At 39.2% G+C, this 15,860-nt stretch overlaps 1 protein-coding gene across 1 annotated transcript in view; it reads right to left on the reverse strand.

Moving 5' to 3' along the window:
* Window positions 1-15,860, reverse strand: part of Wdr88 (WD repeat domain 88) — a 47,535-nt gene that overhangs the window by 16,265 nt on the left and 15,410 nt on the right. The window contains exons 5-6 of the mRNA XM_046447945.2: window positions 8,709-8,847; window positions 6,814-6,943 (exon numbers count right to left, since the gene is read on the reverse strand). Of these exons, the coding sequence (XP_046303901.1) occupies window positions 6,814-6,943; window positions 8,709-8,847 (269 nt within the window). The remainder of the gene's footprint in view (window positions 1-6,813; window positions 6,944-8,708; window positions 8,848-15,860) is intronic.

Below are 15,860 nucleotides of genomic sequence, written 5' to 3' on the forward strand. Positions count from 1 at the left end.
ATATATATATATTTTTTTTTTTTTTTTTTAAGTGTGTATCTCTGAGCAGCCATGATTATAAAAATCAATCATTTCACCTGACGAAAGAGTTGAACTAACTGTTTTCTACAGCTCAGGCCAAGTTTCATGCCCTGTTTCAGCTCATTGCAATGCACACTGAGCAAGTTCACAGGAGAAGAAATGTCAACTCCCCAGGGGTGTCCAGGGTAAACCTCTCCAAAACCCATGGCCTGGTGGGCTAAGAACCATCCTAGCATATACCAAGGTAGACAACAGGCACTTTCCAGAATGCTGACACTCACTGGGGTGTAAACCAGGACTATCTCTTCCTATTTTCCAGGATGGATTCTAATTTCAAATAAATTTCAATACTCACTAAAGACTGTTCTACTTGTACGAAAGTTTGCACTTATAGTGCACTTATGTACTAATGTTGCACTTATAGTTCCAGACAAGATAGGAGTCTTGTTCTCCCTAAAGCCTGTTCTCCGCTTCTCCCTACTCATCCTGCTAAGTACATCTAATAACCCTGGATAGTACTTATAAAATAGATGCTAAAACTACGGAAGCTGAGTGCAGTGGTGCATAACTGCAACCCCAGCTACTTGGGAGGCTGAAGCAGGAGGATTGCAAATTTGAGGCCAATCTGGGCAATTTAGTTCTACCTGTCTCAAAATAAAAAAATAAAAAGGGCTGGGGATGTAGCTTAGTGGTAGAGCAGCCCTGGGCTCCATCCCCAGTACCACATACAAATAATAAGTAAATAAAAATTAAAAATAAAAAGGGCTGGGACTATAGTTCTATAGCTCAGTGTTCTAATGCCCCTGGGTTCAATCCCTAGCAAGAATGGGGGACAGCTGTTGGGGCAGAGAGAAGAAGAAGAGTATAGAAGACAGACAAAAGAGACAGACCAGCTAAGTATCTTGGGCCCTAAGGACAGGATGCTATGAGTAATTTGGGATTTCTTTTTGTGTCACATATTGCCGCAGTACGGCTGCAGCAAAATAACCTGGGGGTGACGAACAACTTGTGTACGTTGATACAGCAAGGAGAGGGAGCCGTTTATTGCAGGACAGGAGCAGTATTTATACATTCCACACAGCTTATCTAATTAGCATAAACTAGATACATCAGTCAACCAATAAGGAATCTCCACACTTAATGGCTCGCTGGTGTTACTTCACAAACCACTCCCTCTGGCATTTTGCCAGGCACCATCCAGACTTGTTTACAGACTCTAACAACATATCTTGGACTAGGTGCTGGAAAACAACAATAACAATGTATGCAAGCAAATTTAAAATTTTTTTTTAAGTTTTCAGCGGACACAACATCTTTGTTTGTATGTGGTGCTGAGGATCGAACACGGGCCGCACTCATGCCAGGCGAGCTTGCTACCGCTTGAGCCACATCCCCAGCCCCAAATTTAAAAATTTTTAAAAAGCCCCCAAGAAAAGCCTATTTTCCCTGGCCAAAGGGCCAAGAAGGGACAGACTAGCAAGACAGAAAACTTATGATAGTGACTGCCCCACTTCAGCTAAACACCTCAGGAAAATCTGCAGCCCCACCTGACTCATGTCAGCAAAAGCTAAATAGGGAGCCAAGATTGCCATCCTGTCAGGCTGTAACAAGGTGACATGCTCAAACACAAGGTTTCAATCAGACTCCAAGTCTCATAATACCCCAAACATCAAGATTCAAATGAAAATCCTTCATCTTATGGGAGTGAGAAATATAATCAACAAATGCCATTCTCTGAGATGACAGAGATAGTAGAATCATCTGACCAGGATTTTTAAGCAGCCATCATAAAAGTGCTCAGAGGGACAATTATTATAATCATGGGCTTGAAAAAAACACAAAGAGAAAAACTTCAGTGGTATAGGATTGGGGATGTAGCTCAGTGGTACAGTGCTTGCCTGGTTTATGCAAAGCCCTGGGTTTGATTCCCCAGCAGCGTACACACACACACACAATATATATATATATATATGAAAAATATAAAATTTTAGAAATGAAAAATACAGTAACTGAAATAAAAAATTAACTGGATTGCCTAACAGTATAATTGAGAAAAGAATTAATGAAATGAAACCAAAACAACATAAATTATCCAATCCAAAAAAAACAGAAAAAATAGACTGGAAAATAAAGAACAGAGCCTCAGACACCTAGAGGACTATAACAAAAGATCTAACCTTTGTGTCATTAAAGAACTGAAGGAGGAGGCTGGGGGAAGCAGGGCTGAAAAAGAAAAAAAATAATGGCTGAAATATTACCAAATTGGGCAAAAGATATAAATCTACATATTCAAGATTCTGAATAAACCCCAAATAGGAGAAATCCAAAGAGATTCATACTCAGATATATCTGAAAACTAAAGATAAATTATCTGGCATAGGGTGTGGTGACACTCACCTATAATCTCAGCAACTACAGAGCTGAAGCAGGAGGATCCCAAGTTCAAAGCCAGCCTCAGCAACTCAGTGAGACCCTGTCTCAAAATAAAAAATAAAAATGGAGACTGGGACTATAGCTCAGTGGTACAGTGCTAGCCTGGCATGTGTGAGGCACTGGGTTCGATCCTCAGCACCACATAAAAATAAATAAATAAAATAATGGAATTGTGTCCATCTACGACTAAAAAAAAAAAGTCTTTTTAAAAATTTAAAAATAAAAATAGGGCTGGGGTTGTGTCTCAGTGGTAGAGCACTTGCCTAGCATATGTGAGGCCCTGGGTTCAATCCTTAGCACCACATAAAAATAAATAAATAAGGGCTGGGGTTGTGGCTCAAGCGGTAACGTGCTCGCCTGGCATGCGCGGGGCGCTGGGTTCGATCCTCAGCACCACATAAAAATAAAATAAAAAACAAATAACCCAATCAACAAATGGGCCAAGGATCTGTACAGACACTCCTCAGAGGAGGATATACAATCAATCAACAATTACACGAAAAAATGCTCACCATCTCTAGCAATCAGAGAAATGCAAATTAAAACCACTCTAAGATACCATCTCACTCCAGTTAGAATGGCAGCCATTATGAAGTCAAACAATAACAAGTGTTGGTGAGGATGTGGGGGAAAAGGTACATTGCTGGTGGGACTGCAAATTGGTGCAGCCAATTTGGAAAGCAGTATGGAGATTCCTTGGAAAGCTGGGAATGGAACCACCATTTGACCCAGCTATTCCCTTTCTCGGACTATACCCAAAAGACCTAAAAGAGCATACTACAGGGACACAGCTACATCAATGTTCTCAGCAGCACAATTCACAATAGCTAGACTGTGGAACCAACCTAGATGCCCTTCAATAGATGAATGGATAAAAAAAAAATGTGGCATTTATACACAATGGAATATTACTCGGCACTAAAAAATAACAAAATCATGGCATTTGCAGGGAAATGGATGACATTAGAGCAGATTATGCTAAGTGAAGTTAGCCAATCCCTAAAAAACAAGTGCCGAATGTCTTCTTTGATATAAGGGGGGTGACTCAAAATGGGGTAGGGAGGAAAAGCATGAGAAGAAAATTACCTCTAGATAGGGAAGAGAGGTAGGAGGGAAAGGGAGGGAGAAGGGGAATTGCACAGAAGATGGAAGGACACCTTCATCATTATATAAAATACATGTATGATGATGTGAGGGTTAAAAAAAAAAGAAATGTGTCACATTAGATTGGGTAGAGAGAAGTGATGGGAGGGGAGGGGGAGGGGGGATAGGAAGGGCAGCAGAATAAAATAGACACTAGTATTGCTGTATGTATATACATGTCTGTATAACCAATGGGATTCTGCAACCTGTACACTCAGAAAAATGAGAAATTATACCCATTTGATTCGAATGTATGATATGTCTAGATCTTGTATTGTCATGTGTAACTAATAAAAAAAAATGAAAAAAAGAGGTTGTGTCCACCGAAAACTAAAATAAATAAATATTTTTTAAAAATTCTCTCTCTCTTTAAAAATAAATAAATAAATAAAATAAAGATATGTGTCCAACTACAACTAAAAAAATAAATAAATATTTTAAAAATAAATAAATAAAAAATAAAAATGGCTGGGGCTCAGTGGTAAGAGCTCCCGTGGGTTCAACCCCCACTACACAAAAAGTAGAAAGATAAAATGAAGAAAAGAGAATGATCTTGAAAGTAACAAGAGAGAAATGACATCTTAAACAACATGACTGGTAGTGGATCTCTCATCAGAAGTCACAGAGGCCAGAAGAAAGTGACATGACAGTTTTTTAAGTTTAGAAAGAACTATTATCTGAGATTTCTAATCCAAAGAAAATATTCTACAGGAATGAAAGATACATCAAGACATCTTCAGATGAAGAAGAAAAAAGAGAACAGTTTGCTCACAGACTCACTATAAGAATTTCTCAAGAAACTTTTTCTACAGAGAAAGGAGATTTAAAAAAGGAAGCTTGAACTTCAGGAAGGAAGACAGAACACAGTAAGAAGATATGGGTAAACGCAGTAGACCTTTCTTCTCCTCTTGAGTTTTCCAAATTATGTTTGACAGTTTAAGCAAAAAAAAAGGTATAAAGTACTTATGTTTACTCCTTGCAAGCTCAAAATCATTTGAGATTATAAGTTTTCAAAATCCTCAGCAAGACCAGCTATATAATCTTCAGTGCCCAGAACAAAATTAAAAGGTAAAGTCCCATTTCCTCAAAAAGCTAAACATAGTATTACTATATGACCTAGCATTTCCACTCCCAAATATATAACCAGAAGAATTGAAAGTGGGGACTCAAATAGGTACTTATATTTCAGCATGCACTGCCACTTTATTCACAGTAGCTATAAAGTAGAAATAACCCAGGTATCCATCGACAGGTGAATAAACAAAACATGGTACACACACATATGATGAAATACTATTCAGTTATAAAAAGGAATGAAGATCTGTTACATGCTACAACACATATGAATCTTGAAGACATTATTTTAAGTGAAATAAGCCAGGACAAACATCCGATGATTCCCCTTAGGAGAAATATCTAGAATAGGCAAATTCACAAAGGCAGGAAGTAGAATAAAGTTTACCATGGGCTGGTGGGGGAGTGGGAGTGGGAAGTTATTGCTTAATGGATGCAGAGTTTCTGTTTGGGGTGATGAAATGGTTTTGGAAACAGACAGTGGTGAGAGTTACACAATATTGTGAATGTAATTAATCCAATGAACTGTGCACTTAAAAATGGTTAAAATGTCAAGTTTCATGTTGGATGTCTTTTACCATAATTAATGATAATGTCATTATCAAAACTACTGAAATTTCCCAAAACTACTGAATTCGTTTTAAATGGGCTAATTGTATAGTATGAGAGGAAGGGACCTGGGAAAGAAAGAAGAGGGGAAAGCATTGACTTCTGGGAGGGAAACTGAATGGCTGTAAGACGTAAGAGATTTTCCACTCTACTGTATATCCTTTTGTACCTTTTTAATTTTATACTGTTTCATGTTTCACATTTTTATAAAAATAAGTTACATATTTTTGAAATAAAAACATGCAAAGTCCTGTGTTCAGAAATGATTAAGAATTTAAAGATGCCAATAGCAGAGCTGGAAATCATGCATGGGGTCCTTCTAAGGCCCTGATGGGTGGCTCTGAGGCCCCTTGCCTCTCTATTTTGCTAAAGACTACATTTCCAGAGATCATAAATTTAAGGTACTTCAAAACTACCAGTAGATATTGTATTTATTTCCCTTTCCCACCACTGTGCCCACTGGGGCAAGAGAATGGAGCAGATTGGGATGCTTGACCACAGCTGGAACTGGGTCACCTCTGCTGCCTCAGCCGCTTCAATGCCACCACAGAGCAGTTCTAAGGAGCAGTGCAGAGGAGAGCCTTCCCTGGGCGGACCTCTAAGTAACAGAGCACATGCTGAGGGCCCATGGTGAGGCCCGCAGAGTGCTCAAAATCTTTTCCTCCACTATCTTATTCAGACCTCACCTCTGCTGTTTCAGGTGAGAAAACCGAGGCTCAAGATTACACAGGATGGGAACCTACACCAGATCTCCATGGGAAGCTGACTCAGGCAGAGTGACGGGTGCATACATTTTCTGGGATCCTAACTTCAGGATCCTGCAAAGGACTTGTCCCATCTAGAAGTAACAGGGCCTCCTGCAAATGGACTTGTCCCATCTAGCAGTAACAACCTGCATGACCCTTAAGGCCCTAAATTATCAGATCTTCCCATTTTACAAGAGATGCAAGAAAGTCACTTTTTCTTTTTTTAAATTTTTTGGTTACTAGGGATTGAACCCAGGGGCACTCAACAACTGAGCCACATTCCCAGCCCCTTTTATTTATTTATATGTTTTGGTACCAGGGATTGAACCTAGGGGTGCTCAACCACTGAGCCATAATACCAGCCCTTTTTCTTTTTTGAGACAGGGTCTTGCCAAGTTGCTGAGGGCCTTACTAAACTGCTGAGGCTAGTTTTGAACTTGGTGATCCTCCTGCCTCAGCCTCCAGAGACTCTGGGATTACAGGCATGTACCACCATGCCCCGCAAAAAGTCACATTTTTATGGGGGCTCTGCACAAGGTTTTTCAGTGTGGGCTTGCGTTGAAATAAATGCTGCTGAGGCCCAGCACAGCGCACAAGCCACAGGTGGTGGTTTCTCTGTGGCCTGCCCTGTCTCTCTCTCTAGCCTCCTTGGAGCACCCATGACCACAATGGAGATGCCTCCATAGGGACACTGGATTGTGTGTGGAATCCAGGAGGGCATGAAGGGAGATGTCCTGCCCGCCTTCCAGCTGCAGGGTGCTGCCTGCCTCCCACTGACCCTTCTCACTTTGTGATGGTAAGCAGTGTGGCTTTGGATGTGACATCCCAGATCTTGATGGACCTATCCAACGAGACAGAAGCCAACTTCTGGCTATCAGGGTCAAAGCAGCATGCCATGATTGATCTTCTGTGATGATCTGTGGCACAGGAAGAGTGACTTGTCACCATGAGGTCCACATACTGGGTTACATGCTTTATATGGTCTAGAGGACTCACAAGACTCCCCCCCCCCGCCCCCCAGCAACTTTATGGAAACACACTTCTAGTTTTCTTAAGGGACAATTCAGCTAACCAGACCTTTCCTGAATGCCTACTATGTGCAAGGTTTTGAACAGTGAGACTAGTTGGTCTACTCTTGCTGCCCCCACAGAGCTCTCAATCTGATAGGAACTACCTGCTACATGCTGAGGATCTTGAGAGCACTTCACGGTACATCACAGCTCCTGGCCTCAAGAGGTCAAAAAGGGATTGATCCCCTCCGGGGATCAAAAAGAGTCCTAAAAGTCATCAAGGGAAGCAGGCAAGGACAAGTGCTCCAGACAGAAGGAACAGCACATGCAAAGGCCTGAAGAGTGGGGTGCATGGGGAAGTGAGGTGCCCAGTTAGAACCTGGAGTGTGAGGAAGCTGGGCAGGATGGCGCATGCCTGTGAATCCAGCAGCTGTGGAGGCTGAGGCAGGAGAACCACAAGTTCAAGGTTAACCTCAACAACTTAGTGAGACCCTGCCTCAAAATAAAAAATAAAAATGACTGGGATATAGCTCAGTGGTAAAACACGCTGTGTTCAATCCCCACTACCACAATACCTAAATAAAAAGGAAGCACAAGGAAAGATAGAATGTGAAGTGATTCATGAAGGGAAAAATACAATCTGTGGGGTGGCACACATATCATGGTAACATGATGATAAAAATAAATAAAAATAAACATAAAGGATCTATGGGAAGTAGATACACATACCACCCCCCCAACACACACATATTCAGGAAAACTACCTGGCAATGTATTGCTAATAATAGATCACTGTGGGCTAGGGTGTGGTTCAGTGGTACAGTGCTTGTCTAGCATGTGTATGGCCCTGGGTTCCATTCCCAGCACCACAGAAAATAGTAATAATAATAATAGGTTATATTATTGTTGTATAATATATAATCATAATAATGGATTATTATATAGTAATAGATAATAGATAATTATCATAATCTGGGGAAGAGATAGGACAGGTGAAGCCACCTTTCATCTTTTATTTTACATGCTGAATTTGTTTTTACAATTATCATATATTTTTTAACTTTTTATTTTGAAATAACTGCAAATCTCCTTCTAGGCACAAGGAATAATAGAGAAATCCTTGTATGCCCTTCACCCAACTTACCCCCACACTTATACCTTACATCACCATATTACAGTGTCACATTCAGGAAATTGACATACAGTGATGATTTTTTAAAACTTTTTTTTTATAGTTGTAGATGGACACATTATCTTTATTTTTATTTGTTTATTTTTATGTGGTGCTGGGGACCAAACCCAGGGCCTCACGCATGTGAGGCAAGAGCTCTACCACTGAGCTACAACCCCAGCCCTGATGATTATTTTTAAATTGTAAAAATACAGGTGGAAATGTTAAGAAAGTCAAGCCTCCACTCAATAAAAAGTTAGACTTTCAATATCCACGTGAGGTTGAGCAAAATGTTTCATTTGCTACAAGCATGAGACAGAAAGGAAAGCATTTATTAAAGACTTGGTTTTAACTGCTTTTCTTAGTGGGCATCCCACTTTACTTATATGGCTTTTTTCATAATAGTTCTGCCAAATAAACCACTGGAAAGTCACTACCCATCAAGTGACAAGCAATTGTTCCTGTAACAGACAGAATGAGCAGGGAGCTGTGCAACCTCACCTTTAATGTTTGCCAAAATGGTGGTGTTTTCCGCATCCATTATGCAGATTCCACGATCCACATCCAAGCTTAAGGCCACATATTTGCCGTTAGGAGACAACTTACAGGACACTATGAAGTAATCATGGTTGGTCTGCCACTGAAAAGAAGAATAACTGAAAAGTTGTTTTCCCTTTCTCTCTGACCCAGGTCTGCCCGGTAGGACTTTCTGTGATGATGGACTGTTCTGTCCTTGAACCATCCAACATGGCAGCCACTGGCCACATATGGTCACTGAGTACTTGTAATGGGCTAGTGAGAAGAAAAGAACTGAATGTTTAAGTTTGCTTTTAATTCATTAAGTCAATAATATCTGTGTCCAGGAGGGACACAGAGAATACCTAGAGATATGGCAGCAAGGTTGTAGCAATGGCAACTTTCTTCCTATTCAGTTGGGTAAACAAGACTTTACTAAATGTCTGCCTTATACACAGACAAGACCAAAAAAAAAAAAACCCAGCCCTCCCCAACCCGACACCCAAGGGCAAGAAGGGGACAATGAATGGACTGCTCAACAATGTAGGAAAGGAGGATCTCTCTATACATCATAAATTATAGTATTGTTATTGTGATAGCTTTAGAATTTTCCTCAAACTCTTCATCAGTCCTCCCTCCAACGGGTGGAATAAAAGAGCCCTCCTCTTGAATGTTGCTTCTAAAGAGTAAAATGTGGCAGAAAGGACAATGTGGTATTAGGTTATAAAAAAAAAAATCAAGGGACTGGGGTATAGCTCAGTGGTAGAGCAATGTTTGGCTTTTTCAAGGGCCTGAGTTTAATCCCCCAAAATTAAAAATAAAAATGAAAAAAAAATCATGGCTTACTCCTTGTTCTTTCTTGGCTCATGTACTCTGTGGGAGTTAACTGTCATGTCCATATGTCTCCCTGGGGGTCCACGTTGAGATGAACTGAGGCCTCCTGCCAACAGCCATGTGAGTGAGCCATCTTGGAAGGAGTCCCTTTAGCCCCAGTGGAGCCTTAAAATGACTGTAGCCCCAAGAGAAATTTCTACTGTGACTTTACAAAATACCTGAGCCAGAACCACCCAGTTAAGCTGCTCCTAGATTTCCTATGAGAGATATAAATGTTGCTGTTCAAAGCTGCTAAGTTTCAGAGTCATTTATCAAGCAGCAGTAGATAACTAGTTGAGCTTCACCGTTGGCAAAAGGCATGGATGACTTGTGCAACAAAAATAAATAGAAGTACTTTTAAAGAAGAAAGAGAAAAGCACTTCAAGTAGGAAAACTGGCTAGAGACAAGAATAATAGGAAACTTACAACAGAAGAAATAAACATGTAGGAAAATATTCAAAGTAAAGAAAAATCAGTGCAAGTCTTGCTTTTCAGCTATCATATGGACTAGAATTTTGTTTAAATCATGATATCTAGCATGTGAGAGTAGGAGATGGTGTATTCCTCTTGAGCACCTAGGGTATGAGTTGGCATAAATTTCTCAAAGGCATTTTTTTACAACTCTATGCTTTTTATTTTTTTATTTTCTTTTTATTTTTTTTTTTCTTGAGTTGGCACTGCCTACCATGTACTTTGGATATTAACTCCTTGTCATATATCTGGTTTGGGAATCTATTCTCCCACTCTGCTGACTTTTCACTCTTATATTCTTTGCTAAGCAGGACCTTTGAGTTATGACTTAGTCCTGCTTGTCTATTTCTGTATTGTGGCTCATGCTTTTGGTATCATGTTAAAGACCACTTATCAAAAGTCCCCTACAGGCCTATGTATCAAATGTCTGGTCTCCCAGTGATGCAACTGGATGGTGGTGAGACCCTTGGAAGAGTTCAAGTATAGGTCTGTAGGTCAATGGGCATGCCCATTAGATTGTGTAACCCAACTGTGCTCTCTATTTGCTTCCTGGTTTAAGGTGTGACCATTTTCTTGCACACATGGTCCTGCCAGGGTGTGCCATAATTCAGAGCCCTCTCCAGAACTGAGCAAGAAAGGCACTGTGCAGTTCAACACTAAAAACTGAGGTACATGAGTCCTTTTTCTTTATAAATTGTTTTATTCAGGTATTTTGTGGTACAATGTGCAACTAACTAATGTATGTCATTTCCCAGAAATCATTGTCAATATCATTGCTATTAAAATATTCAAGTATGGTTTTTTGTACCAGTTTTAGTTTCATTTCTTGCACATCATTTTTTTTTTCTTAAAGTTACTGAATTTGTATTTTATTTATATCTCTACATTAATGCTTCAATGACATCAATTCTATAATTAGTGGGTTTGACTATTCTATTTGCATACTTGCATATATCAGGCTTTGATTGAACACACTTCTTCTGATGCCTTTATTCTCTCTCTCTCTCTCTCTCTCTCTCTCTCTCTCTCTCTCTCTCTCTCTCTTTATTTCTCATCCCATTGTTTTTTGTTTTTTTTTAATTTTTTATTGTTGGTTGTCCAAAACATTACAAATTTCTTGGCATATCATATTCCACACTTTGATTCAAGTGGGTTATGAACTCCCACCATCACCCCATACACAGATTGCAGAATCACATCAGTTACACATCCATTGATTTACATATTGCCATACTAGTGTCTGTTGTGCTCCGCTGCCTTTCCCATCCTCCCCCCTCCCCCCTCCCCACCTCTCCCCTCCCCTCCCCTCCTCTCTCTCTACCCCCTCCACTGTATAACCCTGAGGGTCTCCTTCCATTTCCATGCAATTTCCCTTCTCTCTCCCTTTCCCTCCCACCTCTCATCCCTGTTAAATGTTAATCTTCTTCTCCTGCTCTTCGTCCCTACTCTGATCATAGTTACTCTACTTATATCAAAGAAGACATTTGGCATTTGATTTTTAGGGATTGGCTAGCTTCACTTAGCATAATCTGCTCTAATGCCATCCATTTCCCTGCAAATTCTATGATTTTGTCATTTTTTAATGCAGAGTAATACTCCATTGTGTATAAATGCCACATTTTTTTTATCCATTCGTCTATTGAAGGGCATCTAGGTTGGTTCCACAGTCTTGCTATTGTGAACTGTGCTGCTATGAACATCGATGTAGCAGTGTCCCTGTAGCATGCTCTTTTTAGGTCTTTAGGGAATAGACCAAGAAGGGGAATAGCTGGGTCAAATGGTGGCTCCATTCCCAGCTTTCCAAGAAATCTCCATACTGCTTTCCAAATTGGCTGCACCAATCTGCAGTCCCACCAGCAATGTACAAGTGTACCCTTTTCCCCACATCCTCGCCAGCACTTGTTGTTGTTTGACTTCATAATGGCTGCCAATCTTACTGGAGTGAGATGGTATCTTAGGGTGGTTTTGATTTGCATTTCTCTGACAGCTAGAGATGTTGAGCATTTTTTCATGTACTTGTTGATTGACTGTATGTCCTCCTCTGAGAAGTGTCTGTTCAGGTCCTTGGCCCATTTGTTGATTGGGTTGTTTGTTCTCTTATTGTCTAATTTTTTGAGTTCTTTGTATACTCTGGATATTAGGGCTCTATCGGAAGTGTGAGGAGTAAAGATTTGTTCCCAGGGTGTAGGCTCCCTATTTACCTCTCTTATTGTTTCTTTTGCTGAGAAAAAGCTTTTTAGTTTGAGTAAGTCCCATTTGTTGATTCTAGTTATTAACTTTTGTGCTATGGGTGTCCTATTGAGGAATTTGGAGCCCGACCCCACCGAATGTAGATCGTAGCCAACTTTTTCTTCTATCAGACGGCGTGTCTCTGATTTGATATCAAGCTCCTTGATCCATTTTGAATTCACTTTTGTGCATGGCGAGAGAAAGGGATTCAGTTTCATTTTGTTGCATATGGATTTCCAGTTTTCCCAGCACCATTTGTTGAAGATGCTATCCTTCCTCCATTGCATGCTTTTAGCCCCTTTATCAAATATAAGATAGTTGTAGTTTTGTGGATTGGTTTCTGTGTCCTCTATTCTGTGCCATTGGTCCACCTGCCTGTTTTGGTACCAGTACCATGCTGTTTTTGTTACTATTGCTCTGCAGTATAGTTTGAAGTCTGGTATCGCTATACCGCCTGATTCACACTTCCTGCTTAGCATTGTTTTTGCTATTCTGGGTCTTTTATTTTTCCATATGAATTTCATGATTGCTTTCTCTATTTCTACAAGAAATGCCGTTGGGATTTTGATTGGCATTGCATTAAACCTATAGAGAACTTTTGGTAATATCGCCATTTTGATGATGTTAGTTCTGCCTATCCATGAACAGGGTATATTTTTCCATCTTCTAAGATCTTCTTCTATTTCTCTCTTTAGGGTTCTGTAGTTTTCATTGTATAAGTCTTTACCTCTTTTGTTAGGTTGATTCCCAAGTATTTTATTTTTTTTGAAGATATTGTGAATGGAGTGGTTGTCCTCATTTCCATTTCAGAGGATTTGTCGCTGATATACAGGAATGCCTTTGATTTATGCGTGTTGATTTTATATCCTGCCACTTTGCTGAATTCATTTATTAGCTCTAATAGTTTCTTTGTAGAGCCTTTTGGGTCTGCTAGGTATAGAATCATATCATCTGCAAATAGTGATAATTTAAGTTCTTCTTTTCCTATTTTTATGCCTTTAATTTCTTTCGTCTGTCTAATTGCTCTGGCCAGTGTTTCGAGAACTATGTTGAACAGAAGTGGAGAGAGGGGGCATCCCTGTCTTGTTCCAGATTTTAGAGGGAATGCCTTCAGTTTTTCTCCATTCAGAATGATGCTAGCCTGAGGCTTAGCATAGATTGCTTTTACAATATTGAGGTATGTTCCTGTTATCCCTAGTTTTTCTAGAGTTTTGAACATAAAGGGATGCTGTACTTTGTCGAATGCTTTTTCCGCATCTATCGAGATGATCATATGGTTCTTATTTTTAAGTCTATTGATGTGGTGAATAACATTTATTGATTTCCATATATTGAACCAGCCTTGCATCCCAGGGATGAATCCTACTTGATCATGGTGCACAATTTTTTTGATATGTTTTTGTATCCGATTCGCCAGAATTTTATTGAGGATTTTTGCATCTAGGTTCATTAGAGATATTGGTCTGTAGTTTTCTTTCTTTGAAGTGTCTTTGTCTGGTTTAGGTATCAGGGTGATGTTGGCCTCATAGAATGAATTTGGAAGTTCTCCCTCTTTTTCTATTTCCTGAAGTAGCTTGAAAAGTATTGGTATTAGTTCTTCTTTAAAGGTTTTGTAAAATTCTGCTGTATACCCATCCGGTCCTGGGTTTTTCTTAGTTGGTAGTCTTTTTATGGTTTCTTCTATTTCCTCAATTGATATTGGTCTGTTTAGGTTTTCTATATCCTCCTGACTCAATCTGGGCAGATCATATGACTTAAGAAATTTATCTATGCCTTCACTATCTTCTAATTTATTGGAGTATAAGGATTCAAAATAGTTTTTGATTATCTTCTGTATTTCTGAAGTGTCTGTTGTGATATTGCCTTTTTCATCCCGTATGCTAGTAATTTGAGTTCTCTCTCTTCTTCTCTTCGCTAGCATCGCTAAGGGTCTGTCGATTTTGTTTATTTTTTCAAAGAACCAACTTTTAGTTTTGTCAATTTTTTCAATTGTTTCTTTTGTTTCGATTTCATTAATTTCAGCTCTGATTTTAATTATTTCTTGCCTTCTACTTCTTTTGCTGTTGTTTTGCTCTTCTTTTTCAAGGATTTTGAGATGAAGTATGAGATCATTTATTTGTTGGTTTTTTCTTTTTTTAAGGAATGAACTCCAAGCAATGAATTTTCCTCTTAGAACTGCTTTCAATGTGTCCCATAGATTCCGATATGTTGTGTCTGTGTTTTCATTTATCTCTAAGAATTTTTTAATTTCCTCCTTGATGTCTTCTATAACCCATTGATCATTCAGTAACCTATTGTTCATTCTCCAATTGATGTATGCTTTTTCCTTCCTTCTTTTATCGTTGATTTTCAGTTTCATTCCATTATGATCAGATAAGATGCATGGTAATATCTCTACTCCTTTATATTGTCTAAGAGTTGCCCTGTGACATAATATATGATCTATTTTTGAGAAGGATCCATGTGCTGCTGAGAAAAAAGTGTAACTGCTTGATGTTGGGTGGTATACTCTATATATGTCAATTAGGTCTAGGTTATTAATAGTGTTATTGAGTTCTATAGTTTCCTTATTCAACTTTTGTTTGGAAGATCTGTCCAGTGGCGAGAGAGGTGTGTTGAAGTCTCCCATGATTATGGTGTGGTGGTCTATTAGACTCTTGAACTTGAGAAGAGTTTGTTTGACGAACATAGCTGCACCATTGTTTGGGGCATAAATATTTATGATTGTTATGTCTTGTTGGTGTATGGTTCCCTTAAGCAGTATGTAGTGTCCCTCTTTATCTCTTTTGATTAACTTTGGCTTGAAATCTATTTTATTTGATATGAGTATGGACACGCCTGCTTGTTTCCGAAGTCCATATGAGTGATATGATTTTTCCCAACCTTTCACCTTCAGCCTATGTATGTCTTTTCCTATCAAATGCGTCTCCTGTAGGCAGCATATTGTTGGGTCTTGTTTTGTGATCCATTCTACTAGCCTGTGTCTCTTAATTGGTGAGTTTAAGCCATTAACATTTAGGGTTATTATTGAGATATGGGTTGTTCTTCCAGCCATATTTGTTTATTTCTGTTACTAAACATGGTTTGTTTTCCTCTTTATTTCCCCCCCTTTACTGTCCTACCTCCCACTGTTGGTTTTCATTGTTATTTTCCATTTCCTCTTCCTGTAATGCTTTGGCGAGGATGTTTTGAAGAGATGGTTTTCTAGCTGCGAATTCTTTAAATTTTTGTTTATCGTGGAAGGTTTTAATTTCATCTTCCATCCTGAAGCTTAATTTCACTGGATACACAATTCTTGGTTGGAACCCATTTTCTTTCAGTGTTTGAAATATGTTATTCCAGGATCTTCTAGCTTTCAGAGTCTGTGTTGAAAGATCAGCTGTTATCCTGATTGGCTTACCCCTAAATGTAATCTGCTTCCTTTCTCTTGTAGCTTTTAAAATTCTCTCCTTATTCTGTATGTTGGGCATCTTCATTATAATGTGTCTAGGTGTGGATCTCTTATGATTTTGCACATTCGGCGTCCTGTAGGCTTCTAGGATTTAGGATTCTGTCTCATTCTTC

This window comes from Marmota monax, unplaced genomic scaffold (genome assembly GCF_021218885.2).
Source record: "Marmota monax isolate L192 unplaced genomic scaffold, Marmota_monax_Labrador192_F-V1.1 WCK01_AAM20220418_F8-fsc00101, whole genome shotgun sequence".
NCBI classification, from domain to species: domain Eukaryota; kingdom Metazoa; phylum Chordata; class Mammalia; order Rodentia; family Sciuridae; genus Marmota; species Marmota monax.